Below are 18,083 nucleotides of genomic sequence, written 5' to 3'. Positions count from 1 at the left end.
TCTCCTCTTTGACAGAAGCTGGCTTTTCAGAATTTTTCCCTTTGTTTCCTACGGGAGGAAATATTAATGTATTTCACTGAACCATCGTACACACACACACTTTGAATGTCCTCCCTGGGACTGAGAAGGGTTGGGAAAAGCCTATTAAGGATTAAATAATCCACAGAGGACACTAGAGGGCAGGTGTCCCTTTCAAATCTGCTATAATTTGCACCCACACACTGACTACCAACCACTGCCACGGTAGGTATGCAGGCCTAATCGGCACCATTGTCCAGAACTGTTCAAATATAAGGTAAAGAATCTCCTACACTGCTCCCCAAATACGCCAAGCTTCGTCCTTGCTCTTCCTGTCACCTCTAAACTGCTTTCCCCGCTCGTCTCAAGCCTGGCTCCTTGTCATTGTTCTCGCTTCAAGTATCACCTCCTTGGAGAGTCTATGCCTCAGAGCTTGCCCTAAAGTAACCCCTCCTGAATCCCAGGTCTCCAGGTCACATCAAATGTTTTCTTCTAACATTTACCAGAACTCAAAACTACCTAGCACAGGTGCTTACTTGACAGTCATCTGTCTCTACTAGAAAGTGTGCCCCTTACAGGCAGTGATTTTGTCTCATTCACTGCTCTGTTCTCAGGAGCTGGAAAGGACTGTGGAATATCTGCTGAATGAATGAACGGTCGGTCCTTTAAAATGAGTAGTATTATAATTCACGTTACGGATGACTCACGGAGAATTTAAATAACTTGATCAAGGTTATGTAGCAGGTGGATGGCAGAATCACTTGACCTCAGAGACTCTTTTAAGCTATAAATGTTTCTTCTCTTAAATTTTTGGGAAAAAACAGTAATTTCTCTTAAGAAAATCATTTTCAAAATTCTAGTTTCTTCTCTGCCTCTTCCCTCTATTCTGTTAGTATCCAATCAAGGCTACCCTCAAAATACTATTCACATCATTCACTCTTTTTTTTCCCAGTCTCTCCAGCACCATTTTAATTAATGCTCATATCCTAGGAACAATTGGAACAGCCTCCTAATTGGTTGCATTGCTTTAATTTCTTCCTGCTCCAATCTATAATTCTATATATAAATTTCTCCTAGATTAATTGCCTTAAACTTCAATTTTATCATGCTATTGATCAACACCTGCAATTGGGGTCTAATGCCTTCAGGTCAAAATGCAAATTATATTCAAGGCGCTCCACAATTGCCCCCAACCTACCCTTCCCACTGTATTCCCTATTGAAACTCTACATGATCTCCAGCTAAACTGGCCCATTCACTATTCAAACATGTCTTGAGTTCTTCCTGTTCCCCTACCATGCTTACCCTATTATCCTCCAAAAATGCTCTCCTACCTTCAAATCCCAAATCAGTGTCACTTCTCAAGACACGGGTGAATTTCCACCTTCTCTTTGAAATTTTTCCAGATAAATCCAGTGCACATGGATCTGCCTGTCTCTAAATTCATCAGTGGCTAGAACAATGCCCAGCTCGTTGTAGGTGTCTGGCAAATTTTTGTCAAATGAATTACTGAATCTGTAGTCGAAATCATGCTCTCTTACGACACCTTTTATTTCGTCTTACTTTATTTTATCTGTGTTATTAACTTTTGTTTCCTTTTCCAACTGGAGCTTTGAGATCTGAGGCCATAACTTTTATTCAGCTCCTTACACACAGGAGGTAATACCTATAGTCTGACAGATTATTCCACACACTTTAACCAACTGAGCCAAATGTCACATAGCATTATTGATAAACTTGCACTCTCTGACTTGTTGTATGGCTCAGGATTTAAAACAGCTACACATAAAACAATGAACCTGCAGATCTTAACCGACAGATCACTTGAGATTCAAAAGCATGTCCCTCCTTTTTCTTCAATTAATGTTTTACCATCACTGATACATTGTGAAAGCAAATTACCAACCAGAGCCATTTCTTGCTGGAATCCTAGCTGCATTCTTCTTTAACTTTTTTTATCCTCATGAAATGATAACCCCAATAGTTGTGGTGTGCCAACAACGTCAGGACACAAAACTAGGCACCCAGGATAGAAACTAGTATAAAAAAAGGGTCCACACACTTCGGGGAGCATGCATAAAGGACATACTGACCAATGCTACATTTTCTCAATGCTACCTGAGTACTGTCATCTAATAAATGCCATGCAAATTAAGAGGAAGTATGAATTAATGAAGGTGGGGGCCTTACAGAAAGATATCTGAAAGTCTCTTCGACAACACTGCGACAACTATTGAGTCCCTGCACATGTCACCCTGTTCTCTTTGGTCCTTACCTTCTACAAATTTGTTACCTGTAACTTAATAGTAACAGTTTTGCACATATTTTTAAGAGAAAGATGAATAGATGATGTTGACAACTTGCTCCTTAATCACATGGATCGATTTAACCCAGTCACAAAGAGATCTTCCAAACCACCGTGGCCAAAGCAGCCACATCCAGAAACCTGTCCCCCACATTACCCTCTGGCCTCTTTCTTACTAGCACATGAGAACAGCTTACTTATTTATTCACCTATGTCAGGGGTCAGCAAAATGTGGCCCATAGGACAAATCTGGCCCTCACCCTACTTGTATAAATAAAGTTTTATTGGAACGCAGCCATGCTCATTCATTACATATTGCTTTTGTAAAACAAAAATTTTGTAAAATTTGCTAAAACAATAGAATTGAGAGTTGTGACAGAAACCATGTGGCTCACAAAGCCTAAAATCTTTATATCCGGCCTTTTACTATCTGGCCCTTGGTCTATGTGTTTATTGTCTGTTTCCTCACTCCAAGAATATGGAAAGAGACTGTTTCATTTACTGCTTTCACCATGACACAAGTGCCTGGCATCCAGTAGGTGCTTAATACCTGTTGCTGACCACTCATAGACTCAACAGGAGAAGGGTAAATTGTGTTAACATGTACCCAGAGCTCTGAACGCAGCCACACATCTGGAATCATTGCTTTCTGGGGATATATGTAATGAACTCATGTAAAGAAATTTGTAAATGGCCAAAGAATACTCTGGGGAGGATTCTTGGCCCAAGGAACAGTTTTCATAGAAAATGCCGTGGTCTCATTGCTGGGCTGATCGGGGGAGAGCACTGTATTTTTTATAGCCCTGCTACACAAAACGCAACATGTACTAAATCACCAGGCAGACCTGGAACTGAGAATCGGGGTAACATCTGGAAAATAAGAGCTTAGGGTGAGAAATTTCAAAAAACTTGTTGATAGGAGCACCAGCCAGTGCCTTTTTATTAATTTATTTGATTCTTGTCAATTGATATTACACAGAGGTTCTTTAAAAAAAAAAAACAAACAATACTACAGTTGTAAAATATAAAAACACCATTTCCCGTCATTCTCTTTTAGTTTCTATGAGTAGCCCATAATTTTATTCTACGTAAAATTCTCACCAAAGAAACTCCTTCTTAACAAGTGGACATTCTGACCTGTTGAAACCCAGGCAAATCTTCTGTGCCAGGCAGATGTGTCACAATGAGCCAAAATCAACATGTTGCTTTTCAGATATTCTGTTTAAGGGGTGAAGATGAACTTAACGCTGTTTCCATTTTAAACAACCTATGCACCAAGACAGAGAGCCTCACCCAGGAGACTGATATGTATTATGTCTGGAATTTGTGTCAGGTAGGTCCCCACGCTGAGCAACCACTGTCATGACCCAGCCACTCTCCAAGACAATACGGTCGGATGCTCTTCCTCCAATTTTACATCCTTCCAATTCATTCTCTACACTACAGACTGAGCGATTTAAAATGTGATCTACTTACATCTCTTCACTTCTAAAAACTCTTCAGAATCTCCACATTGCCTTCAGGAGGAAGCCAAAGCTCTCCTCATAGAGGTGGCTCTTCATGAGATGGCTGTGTGCCTGCCTGCCTCATGTCTCCCCTTGCCACGAGCCTCTAAGCAGCCTCTCCTGCCCTTGCCCTCTGCTCAGAAGGCTGCACTTCTAAGAGTTTTGGCAAGGTCTCCATCTCTCTCTGTCTCTCTTGCATGGCCTTCTCTGGTCTGAGCCTCTGCACATGATGTTTCCTTTCTGACTCTGGTTGAAATACTTTCTCTTCTGCTCTCTGTTTAGCTAACATCTGCTTATTCCTTGAGTCTCAACTCTGACTTCTATTTCTCTTGATAGCCTCTCTTGATTCCTAAAGTCCAGATTAATAGAAAAATTCCATGATAGGTAACACTATTGGGAATTCTAGCCCCAAGAAACATACCAGATGAAAGGTTAATGGAACATAGAGGTCTACCCTAACTTTGATGTCTCCCTCACCATGATCTAAATTCTTAAAGCCAATGTGCCAAGTCTATTGTACATTGTACAAGTTCTTTAAACAGTCCTGAGCAGTTCAATTATGGATCTCTTAAGTAAATCTTCAAATGCTTTGCTATTGAAAAAATCCAAGACTGTTCTTTTTAAATATGGTAAAAGTTCTTTGTTTAAAACAGCACATGAAATACCTTTTAATCAAACATATAAGTCTTCTTTTGAAAGCCCTTCAATTTAAGGAAATCAGAGAGAGAGAACATGGTTGAAGACAAGCCACGTGTAATAACTCCAACACCTAGTAATATGAGAAAGCACTAGGTTATTCTGGAGAAATACCTGTACCAGAGTAAATAGGTTTGGAGATCAGTGAGTATGAAATTGCACAAAAAATGAAAAAGGAGTTTCGATGTATTTACCTTGGAATGTCCGGGAAGCAACTACCAGATAGAGGCATTTTAAGTACACTGACATCTCAGCAGCCTCTGGTTACATGGAAACTGCTGTAATCCAAATGGTGAAAAAGAAGCCACTTTTTCTATAATGTGTTCTGGGAATGGAGTCAAAAAGTAGCATCTTGGGAGTGAAAAGAATTGATCTAAGAAGTGCCAACAAAAGCAGGCAGAACAGGCAATCTTGCTTCAGAGAGAACAACAGTTCAGACCAAACAAGTCCCAAGGCAAGTGCCAATTCCAGCCCTGCACAGACCTGGCAAGATCCGAAGGTGGTCTACCTTGGAGGGGCTAAGACTGAGTTGTGGCACTGGATGTAGGAGTGAAGATGCCTAGAACATGAGTCCCATCTGTGGAAAGGTGTCTGCAGTGAGCCGGGGAAAACTGAAAATGGAGTAGAGACTTGGGTAATGAGACTGAGGGTTGAAGCTAGCTTGGCAAGCCTCCCAGCAAGACTGACAAGGGCCAGGGGCTGAGCTTCCTCCAGGGAGGAGTGTGTTAGCAAACTGGGACCACAAGCAGCAGACTGCAGCCCTGCGGGAGGAAGAATTAGGGGCCTGGCCTCCGCTGGGCTCCAGATATTTCAGCCCTCGGGTCCAAGGAGTGACAAAGCCTTCTCAACCTTGCTTGCCAATGTCTAGAAAGCTGGCAGGACTCTCCCAGTACCCCCTGGGTTCAAGGGTAAAGGAGAGACAATCTTGCAGGGGGCTCCACCCACAGAAGGCCCCTCGCATTGTTCTAGGACCAGAAAAGAGCCCAGTGGTAAACCTCTGCTCCAAGCTTTTCTCTGGGCATTACAGGGTCTTTGACAAATGCTCCCAGGAAGCAAGCCTTGCTCTTGAGTTCTGTGCATTTCACTTCAGTTGCGACAATGCCAGTGTTGTCCTTCAATGTTTGCATTTAAACAGAAAGAAAAACAAGGAACCAGATCTGGGATGACGCTCCAAAAACCTGGCAAAGTACCTTCCTTTCTCTACTCATCTTCTCTGGGGGAAGAGGGAAGGCAGACAAGAGGAGAGAAGAGAACTCTGCACTGTTTTTAGCCTCCCCAAAGTGGGATTTGAACGGCCCCCAAAAACCTAGCATGGCCGCTCCATTACAAACCTCCCCCTATAAAATCCATGATGCCTACTGAGTATGAGGTCATACTCACTTCAAGGATTTTCTTTAGAGCCTCACCCTAAAATACAAAGATTCACAAGCAGGGCTATCAGATAACTACATTCCTGACTTTCTAGCTCCATCTGTGCCTTCCAAAAGACACTCATGAAAAATAAAAAATTACTCTCAAGAGAAGCCAGGAGAGGTCTGTCAATTTAAGTAGTGAAAAGAACACAGACTCTCATCTTCTTTGAACAGAGAAAAGCTGTCAGGCAACATCTTCCTCCTTAACCAACCGACATCTGAATAGTGAGAAGGGGACTTCACACCCAGCCAGAAGAGTGGTTCTGGTGATAGCCGGGGGCCAAGGCTGCCAGAGCCAGATTAGCAACAGACCCAGGTTTCACCTTCATTTACTAGGAACTAGCTTCACAAATCCTCATGCAACGTCTTTCAACAGGTCCAAGGAAAGTTAGGTCTGTTGTTTCTGCCACCCAACTCAGTCACGCACTCTGATGTTCCAGAACATATTCTCAGGTTCATTGAGGAGATTTTAGGAAGGACTTGTCAGGAACCCAACTCTTTCCTGCTTGTCAAATATTAATGTGGAGAAGCAATTAAATTATATTTCATTGTCAGAATTATTAGTAGTATAAAACCAATTATTTACATTGTTAAGCATGATCTTTACAAAGAAACAGAGCTGACGGAGAAACTGTATCCTCAAGATTTCCTATCCTTCCTTGCACATGGCACACACTCGTGTATTTGGTGAATGGATGAAGGAATAACTTATGGACAAAGAAATGCATTTAACAATACCTTTTTAGAAATCTAAACTAATTCTCATAATGTACTTTCAGGATATAGTCATCCTATTTAAGTAATTTACAAAATGGGGCTTTTCTAACAATTATTTTGTATTTATGTGAAACAGACAAGACTTACTCCAGCAAGCTGCTCTTTCTAGATCATAATTATTAATAATTAAAAGCTAAAAATTAGCCAACCCTCATATGTACACTGGCACCCTTAGGGCTGCAAATTCAAGTCCTATCGCATTCCTATCGTCTTTACCCTTTGATGTACCAAAGTAATAAATCACACGTGTTAGGTAAAGCACTGCCAATACTCCGGCAGCTAGATCTGGTGTCAGGAGCAGAGATTTGGCAGGGGGCTAAGAGGTTCCACGTGTTAAACCCAAAGTGCAATTTGTGCAATGGGAGTAGAATGGAAATATTCTGAAATTATATGGTGTTTCACGTTTATTCCACAAGTGTATTATTTTAAATATTTTAAAGCAAAGACTAAGATGATATTGCATGCAGAAGCCAAACCCAGGTTTATGATTTTGAACAATTTTAATAACAAGCTCAATGAAGGAATGCACTGGCATGTGAATTACACCCAGAAAAGACAAAAATGACTAGGTCATTGCCTGCCACTCACCAACAATAAGCCCCAAGTTGCCATTTTTACAAAGTATTATGGGAAAACCAAAGGAGGAACATCCTTTTGATAGTTGACTTAAAAAAAAAAGGAGTAAAATATTCACTTTTGTGCCCAACTTCCCTCTTTTGATTGGAGGCCAAGGGTCCACAGTGAAAGCAAAGTGGAGAGGTTTCCCCTTAATTATCTAGTAATTACCTTCAACGTCTGCTTTGCTTTGGCTGTGGAGACATAGTCACAACCATGAAGACCCTACTGAAACAAGAAGATAGGAAGTTCATAAAACGCTCTCCGTCACCATCGCAGAAAGGTACACGAACGTCACCTGAAAAGGCAAACTGTGATCTTTTGTGACAAGATTAAAGAAAATCTTTTTTTTTCAAGTTACAAGGAGAAGGACTATTCCTATATTTTTTCATATCCCTCACTAAGAGAAGTGTTATTGCCTGAGAATCCACATTAAGTGATAACTGCAGCATACATAGTCTGAGAACCGTAGACTGTTGGCTGTTGGCATTTTAAAACACAAATGTTAGAATTATCTGTTTTCTGGGGTCCTTTGGTCTCCTGTTCCTTGCTCAGAGCTCTTACTATAGAAATAAGAAATATATGTAAGGAAATAATTTTTCCCAAGAAACAGACTTCAAGTCCATGCTTTACTTCGACAAGAGAAACATACCAGACTTTAGAGAATGTCTAATAAAATCTTAGAGAAAATTGTTAAGTAAATGAAATGTTTATTCCCGCCATCTTGTTCTGACTTCCCTGGTGCCCATTCAGCTCACTCCTGTTGGTCTCAGGCTTTTTTTTGAGGCTCTACCATTATACGTACCCTCAGAAAATTGAGTGACACATGAGGCACTCAAGCACATCCTTCTGCTGTATTAAAACTGTATTTATGCACTGTCCTAATCTCCCAATGGTCACATACTCACAGGGAGACACCTACTCTATCTGACAGGTGCTTTGTTGAAAGGCCTTCAATCAGAATTGAAGGACGTGGCCCAGATACTGTGCCTAAGCTTCAGGGTTCCAAAGGAAAGTCATCATTGGGCAACATTTTTTTTCCCTTACCATGACTGGATACTATCATAGCTGTCATTTCTTTATCTATTAGTAAAGGCTATTTTTCCTTTCATCCTTAGAATATTTCATCTTCACCTTCCCTCTAACTGATATGCATAAACGTGTTTCCATCAGATTTATGGATGCTGTACATAAAGGAAGAGCCTATTCAATCCTTGGTACCAAGATGTCGAGTAAAATTCAGGTTTTTAGGAAATCTTTCAGTGCTCATTAGAGGATTTCTTTCTGTGATAAGATGTTGAGTAAATACAGGTGATAGATGAAATCTCCAAGGTTGGATATGAGAGACATTCCTGTCTTTGCTTCTGAGAATGCTTCTAGTTCCTCATCATGTCGGCTATAGATTGTTAGGGAAATAGAAGGAGATAAGAGAGGTGTTTTGTAAACATCATTGTGGGAAAGGAATTTGGTGGCATATACAGTGTGGTCCAAAGTGACTCTTTGTGCAAGGCTCTTGCCCACTTTAGCCTTATTCCTATCAGGTGGGCAGGCAATAAAATGCTAATAAAACTCCTAGGGCTCTGTGTGCCATATGAGTTTCCATAATTTTTCTATTAACCCAGGACTTCAAAAGACCATGATAATCAAAAAAAAAAAAAAAGAGTCCTGGACTGGGTAACATCATCATGGCTAATGCACGGGTGGATGATGACAAATTAATGTGTTACTGTTTGTCTGGGCATTGGAGTTTTGGAATGGGATTTTTGGAGACCTTATGCCAAATACCAAAGTCAGAAGAAATATTCGCAATCAGGTCTTTATCTGCCTTCAAATGAGGCCTCAGAGAGACTATCCAATTATCTCTGCCCCACATATTCTATGAGTCTGGATTTCAAGAAAAATATGACAAATGACCATGTTCAGAGTCAAGTGGAGACTGTTAACCAAGGTGTCAGTTTCTGGGAAAATGAACAAATAAAACATTGAATGGGTTGTTTAAAAAAAAAAAGGATGAAAAAGCCCTTTATAGAGGGATAAGTCAAATAACTATAAATTTTTCCGTGGAGTTTATAGTTGCCTAAAATTTGTCTATAACACAAACTAGATTATAAGAACTCTGGGCTAGAGAAAAGGGATTTCTCCACAACAGCCAAGAGTGTTAGAAGGTATGGGTGTAGTGCAGGAGGATTAGAAGTTGGCAAGAGAAGCTAGTGCGTAAAAGAGATGGTGAGATGCAAACAGGAGAAGGGGAAGGTTGTCCTGTTGTGATTTCTTGCTGGTGTTCTTTCAGATAAACAGGGAAAATATCTGTAAATAACTCGCTGGGATTTTTCTTTTTGTTTTTTTCAGTCACATCAGGATTTTCATTATAAAGCAAATTGAAGACATATTCTAAGGCCGTAGTAGCACAAATTCTTGTACTTTGATCCTCCCAAAATCTACACAAAAATTTCCTTAAGATCTTAGCATGCTTCTAACAAGATGGCAGGAAATGGCAGAATATATCCTAAAATGACGTACAACCAAGCTTCAAAAGAAAATGTTGACTAATAAAATTGGAACACACCATTCCAGTGAACTAAAATTTGTGTGAGTCAGTAAGGTTCCTGCAAAGAAAGGCTTGGCAATTAGGTGAGGGAGGCACCTGCTGGGTCCAGGACCAAGATTCCATGTTTTCACTGAGGAACTGAAATTCAAAATGTTAAGTATTAGAGGAGAAATGCAAGGCAAGGTCTAAATTGACCAAGTCATGAAGAAACTTAACTCATTGATTATATGAAAAAGATACCACTAAATAAATAAGCCCTAATATATCGTAATGATGAAATTTCTACCATGCTTGACTATTTTCAATACAAATGCAAGATGACTCCATTTGCAAAGTCTGATTCTTCATGAATCTGACTGCATCCTGTTTATGCAACTTGAGCCCATGGGAGAATTATATACAATTTATAATGACAGATATTTCACAGGTCTATTTTGTGGCTGCTTAGAAGACTCATCAATAATTCAAGAATACAACACATTATGTACAATTGTTTCATTTCTTTCCCTTTTGCAAAAAACCATTTGTATTTTAATCGTTAAAAATCATTCACATTTATATCAGCATAGAACATGTAAACCAAGAAATGTTCTTGTTGGGGAGACTACAAAGGAAGGAAAAGAAAAATCTTATAAACTTTACAATTTCACATTACTATGTAATGTCTACTTTATAACGCAAAACAAATGATCCTTAAATCAAAAACACAGTGAACAACTAAGTGTTTTCATTTATGTTGAGATAAAACAAAAACTTCAAAGGGAAATTTTATTGTGTGAAATTTACAATACATGAAATTTAATATATAAAAATTTAAAACATGATTTAACCCTGGATCAACCACTTACTAGCCAGATTACCTTGGGAAAGTTGTTAAATCTCTATTATCTACAGTTTCTTCAGCAGTAAGATCTGTAAATTAACAATCATAACCTTAACTGCATAAAAGCAAGTTGGAAACGGAAATACATAATTGCAGGAAATTGAGAACATTCCTTAGTTTCTTCACTTCCAGAATAAATTTTTGCATCTGGAAGACTTTTCAAGTCTGGTCAATACATTGAAAAGAAAATCAATAAATATGTTGAACAATGTGAAAATGATTCTGGTTGGTTTCTCTGAATTTTTTGGGGGGGAGTTGGTATTGTTTTGTAAGACTCTTTGTTTCCTGCGTTCTCTCTTCTGACTCTCCAACAGGGATTGGCTATTAAATGCCATCAAAGCACACTAGCCCAGGAATAAGTAAATTAGGAACCGCACATAAAGTATGGGTCCATGATTAACAGACGTGGAAAGGTTGGGCGGCAGCATTCACAACGTGACACGCCAAAAGACCAGACAGTCTGAAATAGACTGAGGAGCATATAGGTAAAACTGTGGGCTCTGAAATCAGATATGTTGAGTTCAAAGAAAGGTTTTGACTCTTAGAGCTGTGTGACCTTTGGCAGGTAATTTAACTCCCTACCTCTTGGGCTCCTTATTGTTAAAATGGAGATAACAACAGTGCCTATCTCCAAGAGTTGTGAGGGCTAAATAAAAGAATCCAAGGAAGGTACTTAGAAAGGCACCAGACACACAGAAAACATTCAGTGAGTGTTAAATGGAATGTGTAAAGAAATAGAGACAGAATAAATGGTTTATTTTTCTCACAAAGTTCTTTACTAGGGATTTAAATTTCAAGCACGGAAAAATCAACTTGAGATCTCTTTTAAAATCAAAGTGCCAAATCATTGGACTAATTCCACTCTCTAGTGCTGTGCTTTTTCACCACATACACAGGGGTATGTGTATATACACACATATCCCGGCTCAACACAAAATTGACATAAGGGAAGCCATATTGCAGAAAAGAAACCATACTGTAACTTTAAATGACCTCTGACTAACCAGCCCAGACATGCTCTGTAGATTTTGTGGCCCCTGCCAGCTTCTTTAAGATGATAACTTTTGTTCTTTTGAGTTCCTTAGGAATGTGATGACCCCCAGGCGGAGAGACTATGCAGATAGCCATCCTCAATGACCACTGAAAGATATGGGGCAGCTGCTCCATTCTCTGATGCATATCCAGCAAAACAAGACTATCAGGTACTGGGAGCAGATGTCTGGCCCACCCAGAGACCAGCCACCTACCCCCCCCCGCTCCCCCCCCACCCCAACCTGAGACTGGCCCCATATAACTGGCCTGTAGTCTTTGTTCTGTGAGACGGTTCTTTCGGACATGATTTGGCCATCTTCCCTCTTGCTAGCAAGCTGTAATGAAGTCCTTTCTCTCTTACCACCTTGCCTCCTGACTATTGGCATGTCTCGCAGCGAGCAGATGAGCTCACTTGGGCAGTAACATATACACACACAGACACAAGACATACACACACACAACACGTTTATCTTAATGGCAGGAAGGCTACAGCAATGCAGGAATTGGGAATGCAGATCACAGGACCTGTGCATTTCCTCAAGGAAGCCATTTAACTTTCCAGTGCTTCCATAGTTTAAATAATTTTGATTTGTAGCTAGTGAAAAAAAATTGTCCATTTATTCTAGATGCAGTGCAGTGGCAAAAGAAAACGATTCCAGGTAAAACAGTCACACATGTATTGCACAACTTAAAGGCATGGTAAACCTTGCTAATCCAGCTGAAGATGAGTAGAATGTTTATTAGGGCAGGTGAAAGGTAGACACAATTCTTAAAAATCTACACATCGCTAATTGGTCAATAGAGGCAAATTCTCAGGAAAAAGGAGCTTCAGTTTTGAGCTCTCATTTCTTTATTGTTCTTCCCACTCAATACACTGATATACCTCTTAACAATTCAACAGGAGGAGAAGCGAATTCTGTAATTCAAATAAGAATATAGAGAACTGCCCAGACATATTAGCCAATCTTTCCATTCTTATAAGAGATATCAAATTGCATTTGTTTCTTCCTTTCAAAAGTGGTGTCAACTATAGTGCTGGGTGTAATCTCAGACAAAGTCTACTTTCAAATTTCTATATTTAAAGGTTTTCAGCGTCAAGGGATAAATCTCAGAAAGACAATATCGCATCAGCTGAATTTTTTACAGCCATGGTTAATTCTATTTGTTTACTTTCCATTCATCCTAGGTATATGCCTCTCTTGAAAAGAAGAGGCTAAGAGGACTTATTAACATTTGAAAAGTCCTTTGAGAGATGTGTTACGAAAGTGTAAATTATATCCATGTTATTTATTAGCCCAGCCTCATTGAACATGAATAAATTACAAACAAATCAGAGTGTCTTTAATGGAGCAAAAATATTATCAAAAAAAGAATTTAAAATCTGAAATTCAAGTATTTGAATATATTTTAAATGTTGTTCCTGAATAACATTTAGTTTTGAGGCAGTTAGGCAAAGAAAGGGAGCCAGTCTGGAAATATTCGTGTGCTAATAACAGCCGTGTTTCTCTCACCATGAATTCAAGCACTGTAACTGTGGTCTGAGATTTTACACACATCAGAGGCAAACAAGGCCAGCCTTTTTTCCTAGAAACAAATATAAGCCATTAGATAGTTGTGAAATCGTAATCGCTGCTCCCATAAATTGTTAAATTAGATGAAAGGTTTATATTCATGTTATTCAAAAAATGAATGTTTGACGTTCAGTTGCTAAATAATGGCTGTCGGTGCCACATTTCTACTAAGATAAATGGAAGTTTTACTCCCCTTGCTGCTTGTTAAAACTCCTTTGCATTTTTACACAACAGCCCATTTTTCATTACCAGGAAAGGTATGCAATTTGAACCAGGATCCTTGTTACTCATAGTAAATCAATATGTGTCATAAAAGCAGAAAAGAAAGTAATATCACTCGCTATCATTCGACCTTCCCTTAGAGGAGTCCCAGAAGACACTGCTAGGCTGGGTTGCTATAGCAACAGAGCTCTGGTGCCTCTCTTGCTTGGTTTGCTACATGGGTTGATTTTTACCACACAGGTATAACTCTGAAGGATTTTTATGGTAAAGAAAAAATTACAAAGAATCAATAACAGTGTGTGTGACCTTTCCATTGATCTGAGATGATTTAATTCAAAAGAAGTACAAAGAAGGTGACTCCATAATGTTTCAAATCTCTTTGCCGACTTCCAGTTAAATTATTAGTTGTCTTTTCTTTAGGGTCGTTAACTAGTCACATTTGTTAAAATGTGAAAAAAAAAAATACTCTGAACTGTCAGAGAGTTAGCATCGAACCTCATATGGTTTTACCCAACTGTGAAGACCTGCTATAAAATGTCCTGAAATAATATCAATCCACTGAAAAAATATCTATTATTAGCAAGAAGACTCAACCAGACTATACTGGCAATATAGAAAAATTATCTTCTGACTTCTATTAAAAAGCTATCAGGACAGATGACAATACATCTTACGATATATAGAGTTCTAATTAGTTTTGCCTATTAACCAAGACAGGCCGTATAAAGCATTTTGAACAGTGTCTGGTATACAAGTAAACACTTAATAAATATTGTTATAATTTTTATTGCTATCAGAATACAGCCAGGCAAACACATTATACCCCTTTCTTTACAGTAGGCACTATTGAGTATGCAAGAGTATGAAACTGTAAGGCCCTTCGCATTCTGAATATTTTAAGATAAAAATGGTCTAAGGAAAGCCCTGCTATATAGCTGAGCCTTAAATATATTGTAAGAACATTCAGGTCCTTTTTAGGGGACTAAGCCGACGAAGAAAATATTTGCATGTAACGGACATGCCACAGGGAGCAGCTTGGAGTGGAATGTGCTACGGGTTTGAGAGGCAGGACCTCAGTTTTGTCTATCATACGACTTACTTGAGACCTTAACCTCTCTAAGACTTTGTCTTTTCACCTGTAACAAAAGGATAAAAACGATTTCCCAGCTGTGTGTTAGCATTCAGTGAGACAACGTATCTAAAGCATTTGCTAAAATGCCTGGCACCAATGATACTTATTAAATTTTAGCTGTCTTTCCTTTAAAGGTTTTCCAGTTGTTTCCTTGAATCATAATTTCCAAATGGAATTTGAAGGTAAAAATGAGTATAAATTCAATATTTCCTACTAGTGCTTCAATATATATGGGTCTTAACCCTGGCAAAATGTAGAGAACTTTCATTTCAATATAAGTTTATGGTTGCAAATTATGTTTTTAATTTGCTTTAATTATAATATCTCCCAAAGTACATTTTCATGACCTGCTAGCCCAGGATGATGCTCCAGGAAAAAAAAGGTGGGAGAAAGGCCATTTCTATGGTCAGACACATTTGGAAAATGCTATGTAGTACATCTCACTCTAGGGATTAATAGATCACGCTAGTATATTCAACCCTCCAAGAAATCCCAGATAATCCCAGATAAATAAATCAGTATGGCGTAGTGGTAAAGAGCACAAACTCAAGAGTTAGGTCATTGGACCCCACTTTCACCCCTCATTAGATAACTTTGGGAAGTTATTCAACCTCCATGTTTTAGCTTTCTCATCTGTAAAATGGGAATGGCAACAGTATTTACCTCGCCGAGTTGAGAGGTTAAAATAAGATCTATCACATGCTCAGACGGAGGCTAACAGAGTCAGTTATCAATAACAAGAGTTATTAAAGAAGCCTGTTTAAACTCTTTATCATGATAACTCCTCTTTACAAATAATATCTTTGAACATCTTCTGGAGCTATTATTCGTTGGAACACACTTTGAACAACGCTAAAGTACAATGTCAGAGTAGTGATAAATTGTAATTAAGTTAAAAAGTATTCATCATGTTAGTGCCCAAAGCAAGTAGCACAAAAAGTCAGCTACCTTACAACAGGTGACCCCAATGGCTTGCTGCTGTGCTGGAAAGTCCTACAACCAGAACATTAGAGCAACTACGTGGAGTGTAAAGATCTTCCCCATGGATGTTCTACTCATTAGAGCCATTTACATCCGCTTCATGCATTAGCACAGATCAGCTTATCATAATAGGTTATTTGCATGTCATTACATTTGAGCCTTAAAGGAAAGGGATATCAAATGATTCAAGCTTTAATGACTAAGAGAGAGAAAACTAAGGAAGTGGCTCATTGATGGGGTCTGCAAAGCAAAGGGACATTATCCAGATGTTTGCAAGCTTCCTAGGGCTATCCCAAAACACCTGAGTGAGTTTCCAAAATGGAGATAAAATAGTAAAGGAAGATAAGAAAAGGTAAGAGCTTCATCCAGGGAAAAATATGCTACAAGTTCACAAGAAAACGCAAAGTCCTTGCTGGTGAATAACACCATGACCAATAAACCTCCCACCCTTTTCCAGAAGACGGGAAGCTGAGGTAAGGGACCAGAAAAATTGGCTACTTTTATTATGGGAAAAATTAGTCAGCTAATTAACCTGACAACTTTTAAAAGTCCTTTTATTTATTCTCAAATCTGCAACCGTATCAGGTTGCTGACTTCTCTTCTTTAAAGAGTTCATGTTTTCTAATGCCATCATCAGAAGTAAATGCAGAAGAGAAAAAAAATCACTTACTCATAATTCTGTGCCCTCAACAAAGAAAAATTATTCTCTATTATTCGTGTTCCCTTCAAGTCTTAATCATAATTACATAGCATCATTTCTATACAGAGGTGTTTTCATATGTAAATACAATATCAAAGTCTAGTTTTTTCCGCTTAACGTTACATCTTCCGTATTTCCACACAACAATATGTAGAAGTCTTCAAAATGGTCATTTCTACTATCTGAATGGGTACAGTCATTCTTCCACAATCAGACATGCACAGGGTTTCCGACTGCATCGTTGTACAATGAGTCCCTTCATATAGTCCTTCCTTTCTTCTAGATTGGTGCTTTCAAACTTCCGCACCCATCAGAAGCACCTGGAGGGCTTGCTGAAGCACAGGTGTTCCGGCCCCACCCTCAGAGCTTCTGATTCAGGAGGTCGGGGTGAGGCCCGAGGAGGCGCAAGTCTAACAAGTTCTCGGGCGATGCTGATGCTGCTTACCTGGGGATCCCTTTCAAAAGTTACTGTCAGACTATTGACATAGAATATTGTCATCCTCAAATTGAGGTTGACAAATCAAATAGTATCGACACTTTATGGCATCTAAGACATATTTCTGAAAACCTTTTCTACAAGTTTATATAGATTTATATCGCCAACTGACATGTTCACACTGGAACTAACTGAATGAACAAAAGAACAAAGGAACATTCTTATTTCTCTCCTCCTCAAAATCATAACATTAGGCCTGAGATCCATCCATTTACATTTCAAAGATACATAGCATGGCTAAATGGTAATACCCAAATCTGTTACCACAGAAATCAGCAAGGAGGTTTCACCATCACTGTCCAAATTCAAAACTCACTGAAAAATAACCGAAATATTTATACCTTGGAGGGGAGCACTGCAGAGATACAAATTAGCTGCATTTAGTTCGCTTGTTCACCAGACAGTTCAAAAACAATGCTGCTCATTGGAAGGAGCAGGGTGAAAGTAGGGCTTTGAGAAATTATTTTTGAAAAGCTGGAAGCCAGACAATTCCCATTTTGGCAAGGGATTAATAGCATGTTTGCCTAAAAGCCACAGTCAAACACCTCAGAGGTTTTCCTTGTACTAAAGGATTCTTTATATTTGGGTAGAGATTAATCCCTCACCTTTAAATGGAGACGTCTGCACATAAACGAAGATGCCTACCTAAGCATAGAGATGCATCCACATCAGTGCACATTAGATAGCCATGTAGGCAAAGTATCTATTCACACGTTGGTTTCTAGAAACCCACAGATAAGACAGATGCATAGCAAAGATATCCTCTGCAGAAAATGGCTTCTGGGCTCTTTCTCTGTAATCTGCACACAATCTTACAGTTTTCATTCTTATTTGTTGTTATTGTATCTGTTTGAATGTATAAAGAGAAGATGTGTTCATATACATAGTAACCATTAAACCAGACATAAGTAAAGTGAGTGGTTGTTGTCAACACACCTTGGAATTTGGTTAGCAATAAAATTGTTAACTCTGGTTCATACTGAGGAGACTAAATCAAGAGTAAAATGGGTTAGATACAGACTTATTAAGACAATCTTGTATTTATGACCTTCTAAGGGCTAGTTTCTTCAGAGTCAGTGTTTGGTAATTGTGTCACCTTTATGCAAGAGCTAAGTCAACAGTCTTCACAGTTGTTTTTCTTTTGAGGAAGATTAGCACTGAGCTAACTACTGCCAATCCTCCTCTTTTTG

General features: G+C 39.0%; 1 protein-coding gene across 7 annotated transcripts in view; it reads right to left on the bottom strand.

Annotated features, from left to right (window-relative positions):
• The window catches only part of GAS2 (growth arrest specific 2), a 126,382-nt gene that overhangs the window by 29,354 nt on the left and 78,945 nt on the right, over positions 1-18,083 (bottom strand). For 3 of the 7 annotated variants that reach the window (XM_070491359.1, XM_070491357.1, XM_070491358.1), the window contains exon 8: positions 7,500-7,553. The exons of 3 other annotated variants lie outside the window; for them this stretch is intronic. In XM_070491359.1, the coding sequence (XP_070347460.1) occupies positions 7,500-7,553 (54 nt within the window). Of the gene's footprint in view, positions 1-7,499; positions 7,557-18,083 lie in introns of those variants that run through there. One more of the 7 variants, XM_070491361.1, reaches the window with a different exon arrangement.

Source organism: Equus asinus, chromosome 20 (assembly GCF_041296235.1).
Source record: "Equus asinus isolate D_3611 breed Donkey chromosome 20, EquAss-T2T_v2, whole genome shotgun sequence".
Classification (NCBI taxonomy): Eukaryota; Metazoa; Chordata; class Mammalia; order Perissodactyla; family Equidae; genus Equus; species Equus asinus.
Note: the sequence above shows the minus strand (reverse complement) of the source record. Positions and strands in the feature narration are given on the sequence as shown.